General features: G+C 38.3%; 1 protein-coding gene across 3 annotated transcripts in view; it reads left to right on the forward strand.

Moving 5' to 3' along the window:
• The window catches only part of LOC114049970 (putative thiamine transporter SLC35F3), a 527,549-nt gene that overhangs the window by 504,666 nt on the left and 7,088 nt on the right, over positions 1–15,795 (forward strand). For all 3 annotated transcript variants that reach the window (XM_027871462.1, XM_027871465.1, XM_027871464.1), the window contains exons 4-6: positions 8,177–8,302; positions 12,350–12,542; positions 13,603–13,692. In XM_027871462.1, coding sequence (XP_027727263.1) covers positions 8,177–8,302; positions 12,350–12,542; positions 13,603–13,692 — 409 coding nt within the window. The remainder of the gene's footprint in view (positions 1–8,176; positions 8,303–12,349; positions 12,543–13,602; positions 13,693–15,795) is intronic.

Below are 15,795 nucleotides of genomic sequence, written 5' to 3' on the forward strand. Positions count from 1 at the left end.
TAGATAGATAGATAGATAGATAGATAGATAGATAGATAGATAGATAGATAGATAGATAGATAGATAGATAGATATGTGTGTATATATCCACATGTATGTATATATACCTGTGTTTGTGTATATATACATATGTATGTGTTTGTGTATATGTGTATATATACACATATGTGTGTGTGTGTGTGTGTGTGTGTGTGTGTGTGTGTTTTGAGGTTAGTTCCGTTTTCTGGAAATCTGACCCAGCTACGCTATTTAGTACCCAGAAGCTGCTGACTGAATTTTCACATTCTTCATTTAAATATTCCACCACTCAATCCATTCTGCAAAATTATTGTAGAACTCCCACTTGCCCAGTTGGCATTCTGGGTAGTTAAGAGATTACTAATGGACACTGACTGACCTTGAAGTAACTCCCAAACATACAACACTGGGAAGGGCCAATTGCAAGCTCTGTGCTACCCTTCTCTCCTGGTATGCTGAGCAAATTACATCATCCTAATCAGTGATTCACACCCACCTGGTTATGCTAACCGCAGTGGAGACATGAGTCAACCACTGAGTGGTATTTTTAGACTGGGGAGGGGGGAGGAATTTGTTTTTAATCCACAGTATGTGGAGAGACTTGGTGTTAATTTTGGAATTTAAACTTACCCCCAGCACTTCTAAACAGAAAAGCTTTTTTTAAAAACTTGTTAATCTAACAAAATATGCCAAGCAAGAGATGTGTAAACTTAAAATATGTGAACCATCCAGCTGCCTAACTTGATACTGAAGTCATAAATTGTGGTTGTTTTTCAAGGTACCTATTTTTCCAGGCTTCTCTTAGCACGTCTGCTAAAATAGCCCATTGACCATTTAGGTACGAAGCTCAGCGGCCCAAGGAAATTCAAAATGCTTCTGAATTTGAATGAATGTCTTCTTTTAGAGTCTTGGCATGAGAAATAGAGAGATAGCACCACCTCATTTACAGATGAGGAGACTGAGATGGGGGGATATCCTATGATTATAGATTTAGAGCCAGAACATCCTTTAGAAGCCACGGATTCCTGCCCCATCAATTTTAGAGATAAGGAAACTGAGGCATAGAAAATTAAGGTGCCATAGCTAGTAAGCGTCTGAGGCAGGATTTGTAGAGAAGTCTTCCTAACTCTTAAGTCTATCACTCTTTCCATACTATTCTATACTGCCTGCCTTAATAAAGGTCCCACTGAGATTCAAATTCAGCTGGACTCAAAGTCCAAGGTGCTGATTATTATGCCACTGGGCCTATGAAGTAATTTGTCTGACATTATATTAGTAAAAGGCTGAGCCAGAATTCCTGGTCTCCTGACTCCAAGTCCAGTGGTCTTCCCATGATACTACACTGCCTATTTTCTTATTATAAAGAAAACAAAAGCTGTTTCTATATATAAACACAAGAGGATGATCTTCCCGAATTATTGGGGGTAGAAGGGTAGTAGGAGGAGAGAGAAGGAGAAAACACATGCAATCTACAGACATACATGCTTGCCTGGCCCAGCATAGTATTTTCTCTTATTTTTCTTCTTGCTGTTGCTCTAAATGGGCAAAGAATTTTTTTCCAGCCCATCCTAGGCTGTGATACAGAGTTTCTGGGACAGCCACTACCTGCCAGATGTGGCTATGATTTAGCCACATGTCAGAAGACTATAATACTGACCTGTCCAGGAATGATCTCCAGCTCATCCCTTGATGCTGAGGGCTTTCATCCCCACACACTACAAGCCATAAGTAAAGCATTTCTGCCTAGGTCATAGGAAGGAGGAAAGAAAAGAAATAAGCATTTACATAGTGCCTTCTATGTGCCTGGCACTGTGCTAAGCACTTCACAAATAGTATCTCATTTGATCATAGTCAGAAGAAGGGTATAATCAAAATCAAAAAACAGAAGGCACCAATGACCATGGATAATGGGCTGCAAGTTTGTTGCTGTTGGTTTTTTCTCCAAAGGAGTGTTGGTCTGAAAATTAAACCCAGTACAATGTCTTATGCTTCTGACAGATTTAACAAGCAAGTAAGAATTTCTCAGTGTTGGCAGCATAGTTGTTTAAGTAAGCTAATGATTTGCATTTCACCCATCATGGTATTTCAGAAAATTGAGGTAAACTACTCTTACTTCCCACTTCCTCCCCGCCCCCCAAGAATAATGAGCACACAAGGTTAGAACATGTGAGGAGGGGTGGGTAGAGAATATGCTAGAAACCTAAATTTTCTATTTCAGTCAGTCAATCAATAAGTATTTATTAAGTGCCTACTGTGCCAGACACTGTGTTAAGCACTGGGGATACAAAGAAGTCTCCATCCACAAGGAACTCACAATCAAATGGGAGAGGCATTTGGAGATTGTCAATAGCATGCTTGTTCCTGCGTTATTAAAATAATTATCCATATCAAACCCATAGCCATACCCATATCCATACTAAACATCAGGGTGTTTAAGAATTGTATTCTAAAAAGGAGAAAAAATTGGATAGAGAGCTGTAAGGGACTGTTGGGATTATTTTATCCAATGCTTTCATTTTGTATAAGGAATCTGAGATGCCAAGAGGCTGAGTTTTCCAAGGTCATTCAAATATTAAATAACAGAGCTAGAATTTTTAACCCAGGTTTTCTGACTCCAAATCCATTGCGCTCCCCATAATGCTTCCTTCCAAGCCACAAAAAGCAGCAAATTTATCTTAAAATGTTTGAGGAGTCCCAGTTACTTATGGCATCAGAGTGAGACAGATTGCCAGGGTATCTTTCTAAAACAATCCAGGCAGAAAATTCTGAATCTCTCTCTTCCTCTTAGCATTTGAATGCATCATTATTGTTGTTATTTTGGTTTTCAGGTCTGTGTATGTGTTATTCTGACCTTTCGGGTTCATTGAGGGTTCCTTTTGCCTAGAAGAAATTGATGAGTCAGATAGTTGTTAATGTTGGAAATTTAAAGCTAAATATGGAGAATATTGTGTTGTAATGGTAAGACAGGAATCAGGAATCTAGGTTCCATTCCAGGTGACTTCAAATAATTTATCTAACTTCTTTGGACCTCATTTTCTTTACCTGCAAAGTGAGGAATTAAATTACATCATAATAGTAACTGCCATATAGATATATAGGCCTTCACAGTCTATAAAATGCTTTGTACATATTGTCACATTTGTTCCTCAATTCAGTTCAATAAACCTCTGTTGAAAACCTACTCTTTTCAGGGCCCTTTGCTAGGCACTGGAACTCTAATGACAAAAATAAAATGGCCCCTGTCTTCAACGAGCTTAGATTCACAAGGATCTTTCAAGATAGATAGCTGAGGTATTAGGGCAGCTAGGTGGCACAGTGGATAGAGCACTGAGCTCGGAATCAGGAAGACTCATCTTCATGAGTTCAAATCTGGTCTCATATACTTACTAGCAATGTGACCCTGGGCAAGTCACTTAACCCTGTCTGCCTCAGTTTCCTCATGTGTAAAACAAGCTGTAGAAGGAAATGGCAAACCACTCCAGTATCTCTGCCAAGAAAAACCCCAAAATTGGGTCACAAAGATTCAGACATAGCTGAAATGACTTAACAACCAAAGCACAGGTATTATTATTCTCCTTTTATAGAAGAGGAAAATGGGACTCCAAGAAATTAAGTGGTTGACTCAACATCACAAAGATAGTTAATGGCAGAGCAAGAACTGGAACCCAGAACTTCTTACTCCACATTCAGTTCGCTTTCAACTACAATACAACACTTGACTCTAAAAATATTAATTCTATGATTTCAAACATCTTTTGGGAAAGAAACTAAAGTTCAGAAATAGGGTAGGATTTTAAAGGCAAATTGATCTCATCCTTCCTATAAAAAATAGCTTAGTATCATTAAAAAAAATTTTTAAAATAAAATAAATTCCACACATGGCTTGAAAGAGGAGTCTAAATATTTAGTAAAAGGCAGATCAGAATCACAAGCCATCCTATGGGTTTAGCATCAGAGGACCTGGATTCCAGTGGCAGCTCTCGCTTACAAAATGTGCGCATTTGCACTTGGACAAGTAACTTAACCAGTCTGGGCCTCAGTTGGGTCATTCATACAGTGAGGAGATTCCACTAGATGAATACCTCTTAAGTTTCCTTCCAGTTCTAACATCTTTGATCCTATGATCTATGAATGGTAAGCAGCCTCAGAGCCCTGACCAAAACACTATTTAATAACAGTTCAGTTGTTGAAAGACTTTACAAAGTAATGTCAACACAGGATCTTTTATTGACACAACAATCCTATGAGGAAGGTCGTACAAGTATTTGTTGTTCAGTCATTTTTCAGTCATGTCAAACTAATGTTAGAAATTTAAAGCTAAATATGGACAATATTATGATAAATTCCATTTGGGGTTTTCTGGCAAAGATACTGGAGTGGTTTGCCATTTCCTTCTCCAGCTTTTTAACAGATGAGGGAACTGAGGCAAATGGGGTTAAGTGACTCGCCCAGGCTCACATAGCCAGTTATTGTCTAAGGCCAGATTTGAACTCAGAATGATCAGTCTTCCTGTCTCTAGGCTTGGGACTCTATGCCATATGGTACCACCAACTTCACACTAGTACATTTATCCCCATTTTATTTTATGGATGAGGAAACTGAGCCTCAGCAGCTTTGAGCAATCTGCTATAATCACTAAGTTGTAAAGCCGGTTCATTCAGATTCCAGGCTCAAAACTCTTTTAGCAAGACTAAGGTGCTTTGGACAATTAAATTTTGTGACAGACTGCTTCCTCTGAAAGCCTCAAACCCCTTTGAGAGCTTTCTTACATTAGCACATGATTAGAATCTTAGAGAGCTAGTGCTGAGAGCTTGAAGGTTTTGCCAGTCAAACAGCAAGTTACTGCTATTAGGTGAGATAATAGGAAAGGATTAACAACTTTCCCTGACTGCTGATTGGCCTCTCCCTCCTTGGTCTTTCCTCCTGTTGCAAGCTAATTCTTTCATAGGCAGAGTGCAGATGACAGCTCTCATCTCTCTTGATCTAGGTACCATTGTTACATGGAAGCGTGGAGCTGGCTAGCTAAATCACCACATCTCCCAAAAACCTTGTTTCGGAATAGTTCAGTGACGTACAATGAGGGTAATGGAGTTGGGGTGGTGGGGAGAGGAGGAGAGGGGAGGCAAGGTTGAAAGTTAGAAGGCTGTGCTTATAGATATCTTGCCCACATTGGTGGGGAATGCTAAAGTGGGGGTGAGGGAGGAGGCACCGTTAAAAAAAAGGAAAAAGAAATGAAAGAAGAAGAGAGGGTTCCATTGAGCTAGGTTACATTATCTCCCAAAGTTTCCATTTCAGTTAATGAGTTGAATTATTAAACTTATGTGTTAACACTACATTGCTGCCTGGAGAGACACTATGTTCCAAACAGGCTAACTTGAAGTATGGACAGGAGGAGATGGAATATTCAGCATATGGCATATGTCCCAATCAATTGCCTGTTTGGCCCATGGTTGATGGCCTTTGCAACTGGTAGGAAAACCTAAAATGTCCAATGAGTGAATTACCATCTCCCTCCTGGAGGAATGTCTTGCCAGCTTGTACCCAAGGGGCCTGAGTTAAGAGGGTTGTAAAGCTGTTTTATGGAGCTGCTTTTCCTTGGCCCACCAAAAGGACAAGAGCTTCCAGAGCAATCCATCCAACACCTTTCACTAGCACTCATCTCACTACCCAGCACAGTCATAGACTTTTAAAACTTTAATATTTAATTGATTTAAAAAATGAGGAGAGGCAACTGCTGGAAATCTGCCTGGAAAGGTTTTATGCCTAAAGTCTATACTTCAAGGATCTGCTACTTTGCCAATGTGTGTGTATTACCTCCACTTACACAGATTGCAGCCTCTCTCTCTGGGCTTCAGGAGATGCTCTCTCTGAGTTGCCATAGCTAGAAAAAATTTCATCTCCCTGTTGTGGCCAACCTAGTGATAAACCTCCTGAACTTACATAGGCTGGTCCTGAGATGACAAACACAGTAAATTACTGGGCCAAACTTGCAGTCTTTCTAGCTTGGGAAGAACTGAAGGACTTCGTGTTCCATGTACAGAGCCTCAAGAACGTAGGTCCATGATGAGGTATTGGAGAAGGACATTGGTTCTAGTAAAGTATAGACTCAATACCCTCCACAGCCCTCAATCATCTCAACTACCTTTAAATGGAGCACTCATACAATGGAATCGTCTCATTTATTCTAACTTCTGACAAGTTTGTAAAGAGCCGGAAAAATATTTGAGATAAACCAAACTATCTGAAACCTGGGGCATTTTCAATTTTCTTTTATTATTATTTTTATTATTATTATTTTCAGTATGGCCTTTCCAGTGTTTTTGCCACTGATTCCTAACCTGATCAATGAATCCTGAGCAGTATTTTGTATTCTCTAGGGAAGGAGTCGACAGACAGCAAGACATCTTCTGCTCTGGTCTGCTCACTAACCATTTGCAAAACTCAGCACCTGTTAAGCATACATGCTATTTGCCTATATTGCTGCTATATTGACTCTGTTTCTCTCTGTGTGGATGGATGAATAGATGAGTAGATGGATGGTTGAATAGATGAATAGATAGATACATAGATATATAGATGATAGACACATACATAGATACATACATAGATGATACATATCTAGATTTTAGATAAATTAAATACATATAGGCATATTGAAATAGAATAGAATTAACCTTTGAATCTGCAATATATGTAAAGCTCCCTAACTAAAGAAAGAATTGCTAAACCAGGAATGACAATTAGAATAGTCATTAATTAGAATGGTCATTAATTAGAAACCATTTGCAGACTTAAGGCCCTGTATTTTCATGGAAACTATGATAACGTGAAAATATTGAGTGACTTTGACCTCCTTTTGGAAAAAAATGTGTAATTCACAAATTCTGGCAAAGATGAATGACATCTAAAGTTCAATAACACTCTAGAGTTCAGTTTAAACAAATGATTATAGTTGACAATAGAATTATTCAGTTCTAATTCTTTCACAATGTTTACCCAACTATATTAGCCAAAAACAGCTTGGATCAAAATCTATAAAAGGGGAAAACTATTAGAAAATCCAAACACCAAAAAAAGATCTCATATCTATTAAATACATCCTGGGTACCATATTGACTAGATTGGATTTGCATAGTTCTGCATATACATACCCACAGACTATTCTCCATAATTATTTGCTTTATCATTATAAGCTTTGGCCATCTTCTGCCAGGAGGCAGGGAAAAATTCTTATTAACTGGTTCACTTTCTTCTTGGGTTTTAACAAGATGACTTTCTTCTCCATGGAATATCACTTTTATTCTGGGAAGCCTATAAATCACATAATAATAAAAGGGGAAAACAGAAAGCACTGGATCCAGAGCCATAGGCCTGGATACACCACTGATTGGTTAGAACAACAAAGCAACCCTGTGCTCTGTGCCATAAAATGGCATAAAATGGAAATCATACATATCCCTCATCCTTCTTCATCTCATCCCTGAAATATGAAGAGGATAAATTAGGTCCCCTCAGGTATGTTAAGCTCTTTAGGATAAAGGTGTGAGGTAATTGCAAAATGCTACAATTACAGTGCAGATTTTATCATGACAAAATAACCTATAAGTTATCTGTCAGTAACACATACCTCCTGCTCCATTCTTAAAATGAAAGCACTGTGAAAGACAGATCTTTGGTTTCTCTTGAATATTAAACACTCATTGAAGCCTGGTTTTTGTTCTGATAATCAAGGAAGTGAATTTTCTCCACATAATACATCTAGAATTGAAGTTGAAATTTCCCCCTTACTGTTTAAAGAATAATAACAATAACAGCAACAATAATACATTTCATTTGTACATTGTTTTAATTTTCCAAGTTCTTTAATATCTATCATTTCACTTGATCTTCACAATAACCTGATAAAGTAAATAATACAAATATCATTATCCCCATTTTACAGGTGAAGAAATTGAGGCTCAGAGATGTTAGGTAATCTGTCCAAGGTTGCATGGCTAGTAATTGGCAGGATGAGGACTAGAACTCACAACTCCTGACTCCCTATTTTGGTGCCCTTTCACTACAACATGCACATTCACTGCTACCATTGTCAATCCTGAATTGACCCATGTGATTCTACAGTACCTCTCTGACCATTAGTTTGCTTTTTCCCATCTAGATTGTGGCGGCCATCCTTGCAATCGCTGGGATCGTGATGATGACTTATGCAGATGGATTCCACAACCACTCCGTGATAGGCATAGCATTGGTGGTGGGATCAGCTTCAATGTCTGCTCTTTATAAGGTAAATGCATGCAAAGAATAGTCTCTGGGATTTATCCCAGCAGGTTTTGTGGCCTAGATGATAAAGAGAAGGCCTTACTTTTACCTCAACTTTTACCCTTCCTGGATCTTACTGGTGGAAGGAATCTTACAGGGCATCTACTCCTCTTGAAAGCAGACCACAAAGGAATATGACCTTGCTTTTGATGGTCCTAGATGACGAGCACTAGAATTGCCCACGCATCCCATGGAAAGCTATGCTCTCACCATGGACAGCACCAGGGTACATGGCTACTGTTTGCTTTTCCTCTCAATTTTTGTTTTCAAATGAAGCCTTTTGAGTGCAGCAAAGGACAAAATGATTGGGACCCAGAAGTAGCTGAGTCAGATTAGCTTGCCCAATGTTTTGTTAAGGAGTTGAAAGAAGACACAGAAACTGAAGTGTATGATCAACACTGAGCTCAGTGTGTGATTACACTGGATTTTTCCATTCTAACCCTAGTAAAAATGAGTGGTGCAATGTTGTTTAAATTCTTCATTATGTGACACGTGTTACCACTGGTATTCTGTACATATTATAAATCTTAATCCCAGCTCTACCTCATTCTCGTGGCAAAGGCTTATTGCCTACAGCCCAGTGAAGGGTCCAGTGAAGGGCTGGAGTAAATTGACTTTAGAATTAAGATTTATTGACCCTTGGTGTATTAAAACAGTTCATCTTTCATAGGGAGAACAGAAAACTGAATTTAAATGTCAGATCTACAACTAACTTGTCTTATCAATTGTAAAGGCAACTTAATTTAAGTTTAATAACTATTTATTAACTACATATTTTATGTGCAAGGGGATAGGTTAGGGACTAAAGATTAAAAAAAAAGTTGTATTGTCCCTGCTTTAAAGGAAGGACAATACATAGTCTATTTATAGTCTGTTGGAGTTTGCAAAAAAAAATAATGTAAAGCAGGATATTATAAGAGCAAAAGAGATGCAAGGTATTCTGTGTGAGAAAGGAGATATTCCTTTTACCTGAGATAGGGAAGGGATAGCAATTAGAGAAGGAATCACAGAGGTGTTCTCACCTTGTCCCATTGACTTCCCTGGCTTTCTTCAAGACAGCTATAAATCCTACCCTTGGCAGGAGGTTTTTCCCAGTGCCCCCCCTCTCCCCAGTAACTTTCCTCTGAGATTACTTTGCATCTACTCTTTATGTATCTTTAATATACATGATTATGTTTGCTTGCTGTCTTCCCCACTAGAATGTGAGCTCCTTAAGTATGAGGACTGAGTACTTGCCCTTCGCTGTATCCCCAGGGCTTAGCATAGTACCATGCCCATAAATGTTTGTTGACTGACTGATCTAGACCTTGCAAGAAATAGAGGATTTCAATTCAAAAGACATGTGATTCAAAGAACATTATTTAAGTTCTTGCCACATATGAGGCACTGTGCTGAGTGATAGGAGTACAATGGCAAAGACAAAATAGTCATAAAGAGTTGGACACGACTGAAACAACTGAACAGCAACAACATGAAGCAAGTGGGTTTTGAGGAAGTCAAATGAGTGAACATAGATGGTTCCTTCTAGGAGTCGGGCAATAAAAAGGAAGAACAAACATAGAATGAAAGTTTAGGGAAATAGGTTTTTTTAAGGAAAGGATATAACTGATCATGTTTTTAGGCAGCATGAAGGAATACATAAACAATAAAGAAAGCTTGAATATGGGAAAGAAAAAAGGAATGATAAATGGGATGAACTCCTAGAGAAGACAGGAAACGATTGGATCCTGGGCACAAGTAGACAAGTCTGCCTTGGCGAAGAGAGCCTTTTTTTTAGTCTGAGACTGAAGTGGAGATGAGAAAAGAGTGTGTTCTAGGGCAAATGTATAGAAGTGAGAATGTGCAGGGCAAAATTAGAGAATAATAGTCCAACTGGGCTGGAATGTAGAGCATGTGAGGGGAAATAATGTGAAATAGGCCTGGAAAGGTAGAGCCAAATTGGGGAGAGTTAAGAAATTTTGCATTTTAATCTCTGAGGAACAGGGAGACATTGATGCTATTTGAGCAGAGGAGTGACAACATTAGACCTATGTATTAAAAATTACATTTTGTCAGTAGTGTGAAGGGTAGACTAGAAAGGGGGTAAACCCTTGTCAAGTGGACTGTTAAGAAGTTACTATACTAGTTCCAGCAAAAAGTGATGAGAATCTAAACTAGAGTTGTAATTCTATATGTGAAGAGAGGAGGAGATGAATATGAGAAAAACTGAAAAGAGAGTCAATGAAATTAGCAAATGATTGAATGGGGGGCAGGAAGGGAAGAAGGATTAAATATGATTCTTAGGTTTCAAGACTGAGTGGCTCAGAGGGCAATGAGGGACCATTAACAGAGGTAGAGAAGTTGGCAGGAGGGGCATGTCAGGACAGGATTGATTGGTATACTAAGTGATTAATAAATGCTTTTAAATTCATCCATTCATGATGAGTTCAATTTTATACATGCTGAGTTTAAGGTGCTAGCAAGACATCCAGATGGAGATGTCTAGCAGGTAGTTGGAAAAATGGGACTGGATCTCATTCCTTTCTTTCTCTCACCTCCATCTCCAAACCCTCACACCCCCAACACAGACACACAGACTGACAGACAGACACAGACACAGACACAGACACACACACACACACACACACACACACACCCCTCAGAATTTTCCAAAATTTATACAGCTGCTTCAGAATCACTGGCAAGATGAAGAAAAAACAGAAAGGCTCTGTTGATAAACTACACTCAGTTGTCTCTATGTGTTAGTAAAAATCACAAACACACTGAGAAATGGAATCCATAATAAGGCTACAAATTTGGCTTTAATCTCCAGTGTCTGCCTTCTCTCTGACCATTTCTTTGACCTGAATCCAAGAGGAGGCAAAATTCAAATGTGTGAATGTCACTTTCATTCCTGTCTCTTCCCTGCACACAGGAGACATAAAGGAGCAATGGAATGGCCTGAAAGGAGAGGGCAACAGGATGAGAAGAAAGAAGTAAGAACTCCTCCCCGCCAAAATAAGCACTCAAACTGTTCTAGAATGTTCAAGACTAGATAGTACCAATGTGCTGACCTGCCAGTAACCTAAATGATGGCGGAAGGGGGAGACAGGAAAATGAACAATTATAAGAGATTAGATCACTATGCCTTTCTTCAAAATGTTACAGATGTTCAGTTGGGGTGGGGGGCAGGGAAGATGAGCTCTCAAAGCTATTTTCTAAAAATGAATAACATCACTTTGTGCTTTCTAGTCAAAGGACTTTACAGCCATAACACTTATTTTCAAGCTGTGGTCTGTCTATAAGGGGATCCCTTGAAATGAGGGAGATATGACACATTTATTTGTTTCATCTGTGTCAATTCTATCGTCTCTTGGCATTCTCAAAGTTGGATCACTAAACCATGAAAAAATAACTGAGAAGGACCTTTCTCCCACAATTTCAGACACTGAAAACCATTTGTTTTTAGGAGCTATGATACACAAATACATACATAAAGTCCATGAAGAAGCATTCATGAAGCACTTACTACATGCCAAGCACTTTTCTAAGAGTTGAGGATACAAAGAAAGATACAAAAACTGGCCTTTACCTTCAAGGAGTTCAGATTCTACTGGGAGAAACTATATGAAAACAACTACATACATTCAAATTAAATACAGAGTAGATGGATAGTAATCTCAACAAGAAGGCACTAGCAAGTGAGAAAACTAAGGAAAACCTCCTAAAGAAAGTGGGATTTGAGCAGAGTCTCAAAAGAATTCAGGGAGGTCAGTAGACAGAGGTGACATTGGCAGTAGAACTCTCTTATGATGCAGCTCTTCAGAGACCTAAATGAGTTCAAATACCATGGGTAAATCATGTCCTCTAAAACATACTGTCATAACAAAAGCCAAGTATAATGATAAGCCTTTACCAGGGGTATTAAGCCTGTCATCTTGCACCAGCTTTACAAAGGAACTCTGCTCATCATAAACAAATGCTAATTTGGGAAAAACAACCATCTTTTGCTCATCATGTTTTTGTCTTGCAGGTTTTGTTCAAACTTCTCCTAGGCAGTGCTAAATTTGGAGAAGCAGCCCTATTTTTGTCCATATTGGGTGTATTCAACATCCTTTTCATCACCTGTATTCCTATCATTCTTTACTTCACCAAAGTGGAATACTGGAACTCTTTCGATGACATTCCATGGGGAAACCTTTGTGGATTCTCAGTTCTCTTATTGAGTAAGTGACTATGGCCATACTGGGAGCCCTTGAAAACAATGACAAATAATATCAATGCCACACATAAAAGCCTTTTTAGATACTGTAGCCTCATTAAGAAAAAAGATACTCTTTATAGGTACTCTCACATTTCCCACAGTGTTTCAGGAAAACTGTGTAGATCAAAAGAAAACACTTGCTTAGATAATCTTGAACTCTGATCTCTTCCCATAGCCAAGCAGCTGTAAGCAGACAGGAAACTCTAAAGAAAATATAGCCGCTACAGTAATGCTCATATTTGCTGCTTTCTCTGAATCTTGAACTAATGTCCAACAATTAGGTAATTCAGAACCATTTCTAGGATATGAAAAAATTAAGAAAATTGTCCTAGGTCCCCAGTTTAGGGAACTACCACTCCTTGGGAGACCCCACAATATTGGTGACTTGGTAATGACTCAGACAGTGAAAGAGAAAGATGTAGCTTCATCAGCTGGTGCTAAAATATAAAAAGGCTTGAGTCACCCTAATCCACATCGCTGCAAAGTAGATTAAACTATTCCTAAAACCATCCTTGTGTGGTTTATTTTCTCCTTCAGGATTACCCTTAATGGTGATTACAATTTGTAGCCTAATTATTTAACCTAATTTACCTATGTAAAAATGGAAATTGGGGGGAAGGGAAGAGAGGAGAGAAGGTTATAAGGAATAGAGAATGAGCATATCATTTGATTTGCCCTAAATTTTATACCTCCCAGCAGTGGATGGCACAGATCCCTGCTAGGGAAGGCTCTAATTTTATTATTTGACATCAATAAGTAAATCCAGTCACTTATTCAGGAGTAAAATACCAACAGCAGTAGCAGCTAGACAGCACAACTGTAGCCATGGAGGTCCAAACAACTGATTTTCTATACCCTTATCCTATAGATCAGAAGAAAAAGGACCAGCCTTCCCCCCAACTCCCACACCACTATTACCAATAAGGTTAATATAAGCATCAATAAAATATGGTTTTGTCATCATTGTTGTCCAAATGCTGTCAATCTATGAAGCTGAATGGCCTTACTGTTCTTTATTACAGCATTCAATATTGTATTAAATTTTGGAATTGCTGTTACATATCCAACTTTGATGTCACTTGGAGTTGTATTAAGTGTGCCTGTGAATGCAGGTAAGATTACATAGTTTTCTATATATCTCTTCATTTTAAAAAAATCCTAATATATTTAGTAATAGATTGCATCTTTTGTCCATTGAAGAGAAAGGATATTTGGAGTTTTTGTTAAATCTATATTTGTTACACACTTAATCCTTTAATCAGAATTGAATAATTTTTACTTCTCCCATTTGTTTTGCCTAATTTCCCAAAGTAGGAATGAAGGGCAGTTGGCAACTGGAAAACTTTTTTAAAGAGTTTTCTAATAACTATGATTTATGCTATGTAAATCAACAGTTAAAGCCATGCACCTTTCTAAAATACAAAACTTTTACTTTAAGTCTGAAATATCTGCTATTCTTTAAACTAGAAGTTGAACTTGAATTTAAGTTCCATTGAATAAAAATTATTAAGCACCTACTATGTGCTAGGTTCAAAGATAAAATGTGACACAATCTCTGCCCTGAAGAAGCTTATATTCTACTGTTGGAGTTAGTTGGCACAGTGTCTGGAGTTCTGGACCTTGAGTCAGGAAGATTTGAGTTTAAATCTGGCCTTAGACACTTACTAGCTATGTGACCCTGGGCAAATCACTTAACCTTTGTCTGCCTCAGTTTCTTCCAGCAAAATAGGGATAATAATAGCACCTGCCTTGCAAGACTGTTGTGAGGATTAAATGAGATAATAATTGTAAACACTTAGCACAGTGCCTGACACATAGAAGGTGCTTTGCTGTTGTTCAGTGTTTCAGTCATGTCTGACTCTTCATGATGCCATTTGGGGTTTTCTTGGCAGAGATATTAGACTAGTTCATCATTTCCTTCTCCAGCTCATTTTATAGCTGAGGAAACTGAGGTAAGCAGGGTTAAGTGACTTGCCCAAAGTCACACAGCCAATAAGTGTGAGGCCACACTCAGGAACTTAGCCGCCAAAAGCTGCTTAATAAATGCTTATTTTCTTCCCTTTTCCCCTTCCCCCTGATTCTTCAGGTAAGCAGGAAAAATATTCTTTTTCTTATATTAAAAAAGAAAAACTAAGTCTCAGAGGTTCATGATTTGCCTAAGATTACATAGCTAATAATAAATGGAATCTAAGCTCAAACCTTTCTTTACAAAGCTAGAGGAAATGCCGTTACTATTTTTATGAGTTCTCTAGGTGGATTGATGCTCTTTGGGTGGGGGAGGAGTAGAAGAGTAAGAGAAAAGAAGGGGCTATTCCAATATGGTATATACATATGGTAGAGAAACATAATTAACAAACTGAAGTATTTTTTTTAAAAATCCTCTTCCATTTCTAACTGTACTTCAAATCAAAAACAATAAAAAAATTTATTAAATACAATATTGGTTATTCTTCAGGCACTGTATTAGATAGTGGGACTATGAAGCTGAAATAAGACCTAGTCTCTTCCCTCAAGGAGCTTCCAATTTTCAATTCATTTCAATTTAATTTAATTTAACAAACATTTAGTTACTGCCTACTATGTGCTAGGCACTGAGGCTCTAAAGACAGATGGAAATAGTTCCCACCCTCAAAGAACTTATATTCTATGGGGGAAGGGAGAGACAGAGAGAGAGAGAGAGAGAGAGAGAGAAACAGAGACAGAGAAAGACAACCTTTACACAGAGAAATATAAACATATACAATGCAAATTCAGGAAGGAGATAGCTCTAACAAAAATGTTTTTCTCTGTCTATGTCTCTCAAACAAATAGACACATGCACATGTATCTACATGCCTATTTGCTATAAATACATATAAAGCCTTATTCCCCACCAGTCCAACATGAACCTTCCTGCCAACACTTGTGCTGGGAGATAGAAGTTCCCATTTTCTGATTTCTTTATAGTTTACAATGTGTTTCTTACAACAATTCTGTGAGGTAGGTAGTGCCTCTCCATTTTGAGGTAACTGAGGTTCAGAGATCAGAAACAACTTGCCAGTGGTCACACAACAGGCAAACACCACAGCTGGGAAATAAATCTAGGTCTCTATTGAATTTAAGTCCACTATCTCACAATGACTTTTTTTTTGACTGAAGTTGTGATTTCTACACCAAGGAGGAATTTCCTTTGGTTCCTTCTCTGCAATTTATACTCATAGATGTTTGCCTGGGCC

Source organism: Vombatus ursinus, unplaced genomic scaffold (genome assembly GCF_900497805.2).
Source record: "Vombatus ursinus unplaced genomic scaffold, bare-nosed wombat genome assembly UNPS02014798.1, whole genome shotgun sequence".
In the NCBI taxonomy this organism is placed as follows: domain Eukaryota; kingdom Metazoa; phylum Chordata; class Mammalia; order Diprotodontia; family Vombatidae; genus Vombatus; species Vombatus ursinus.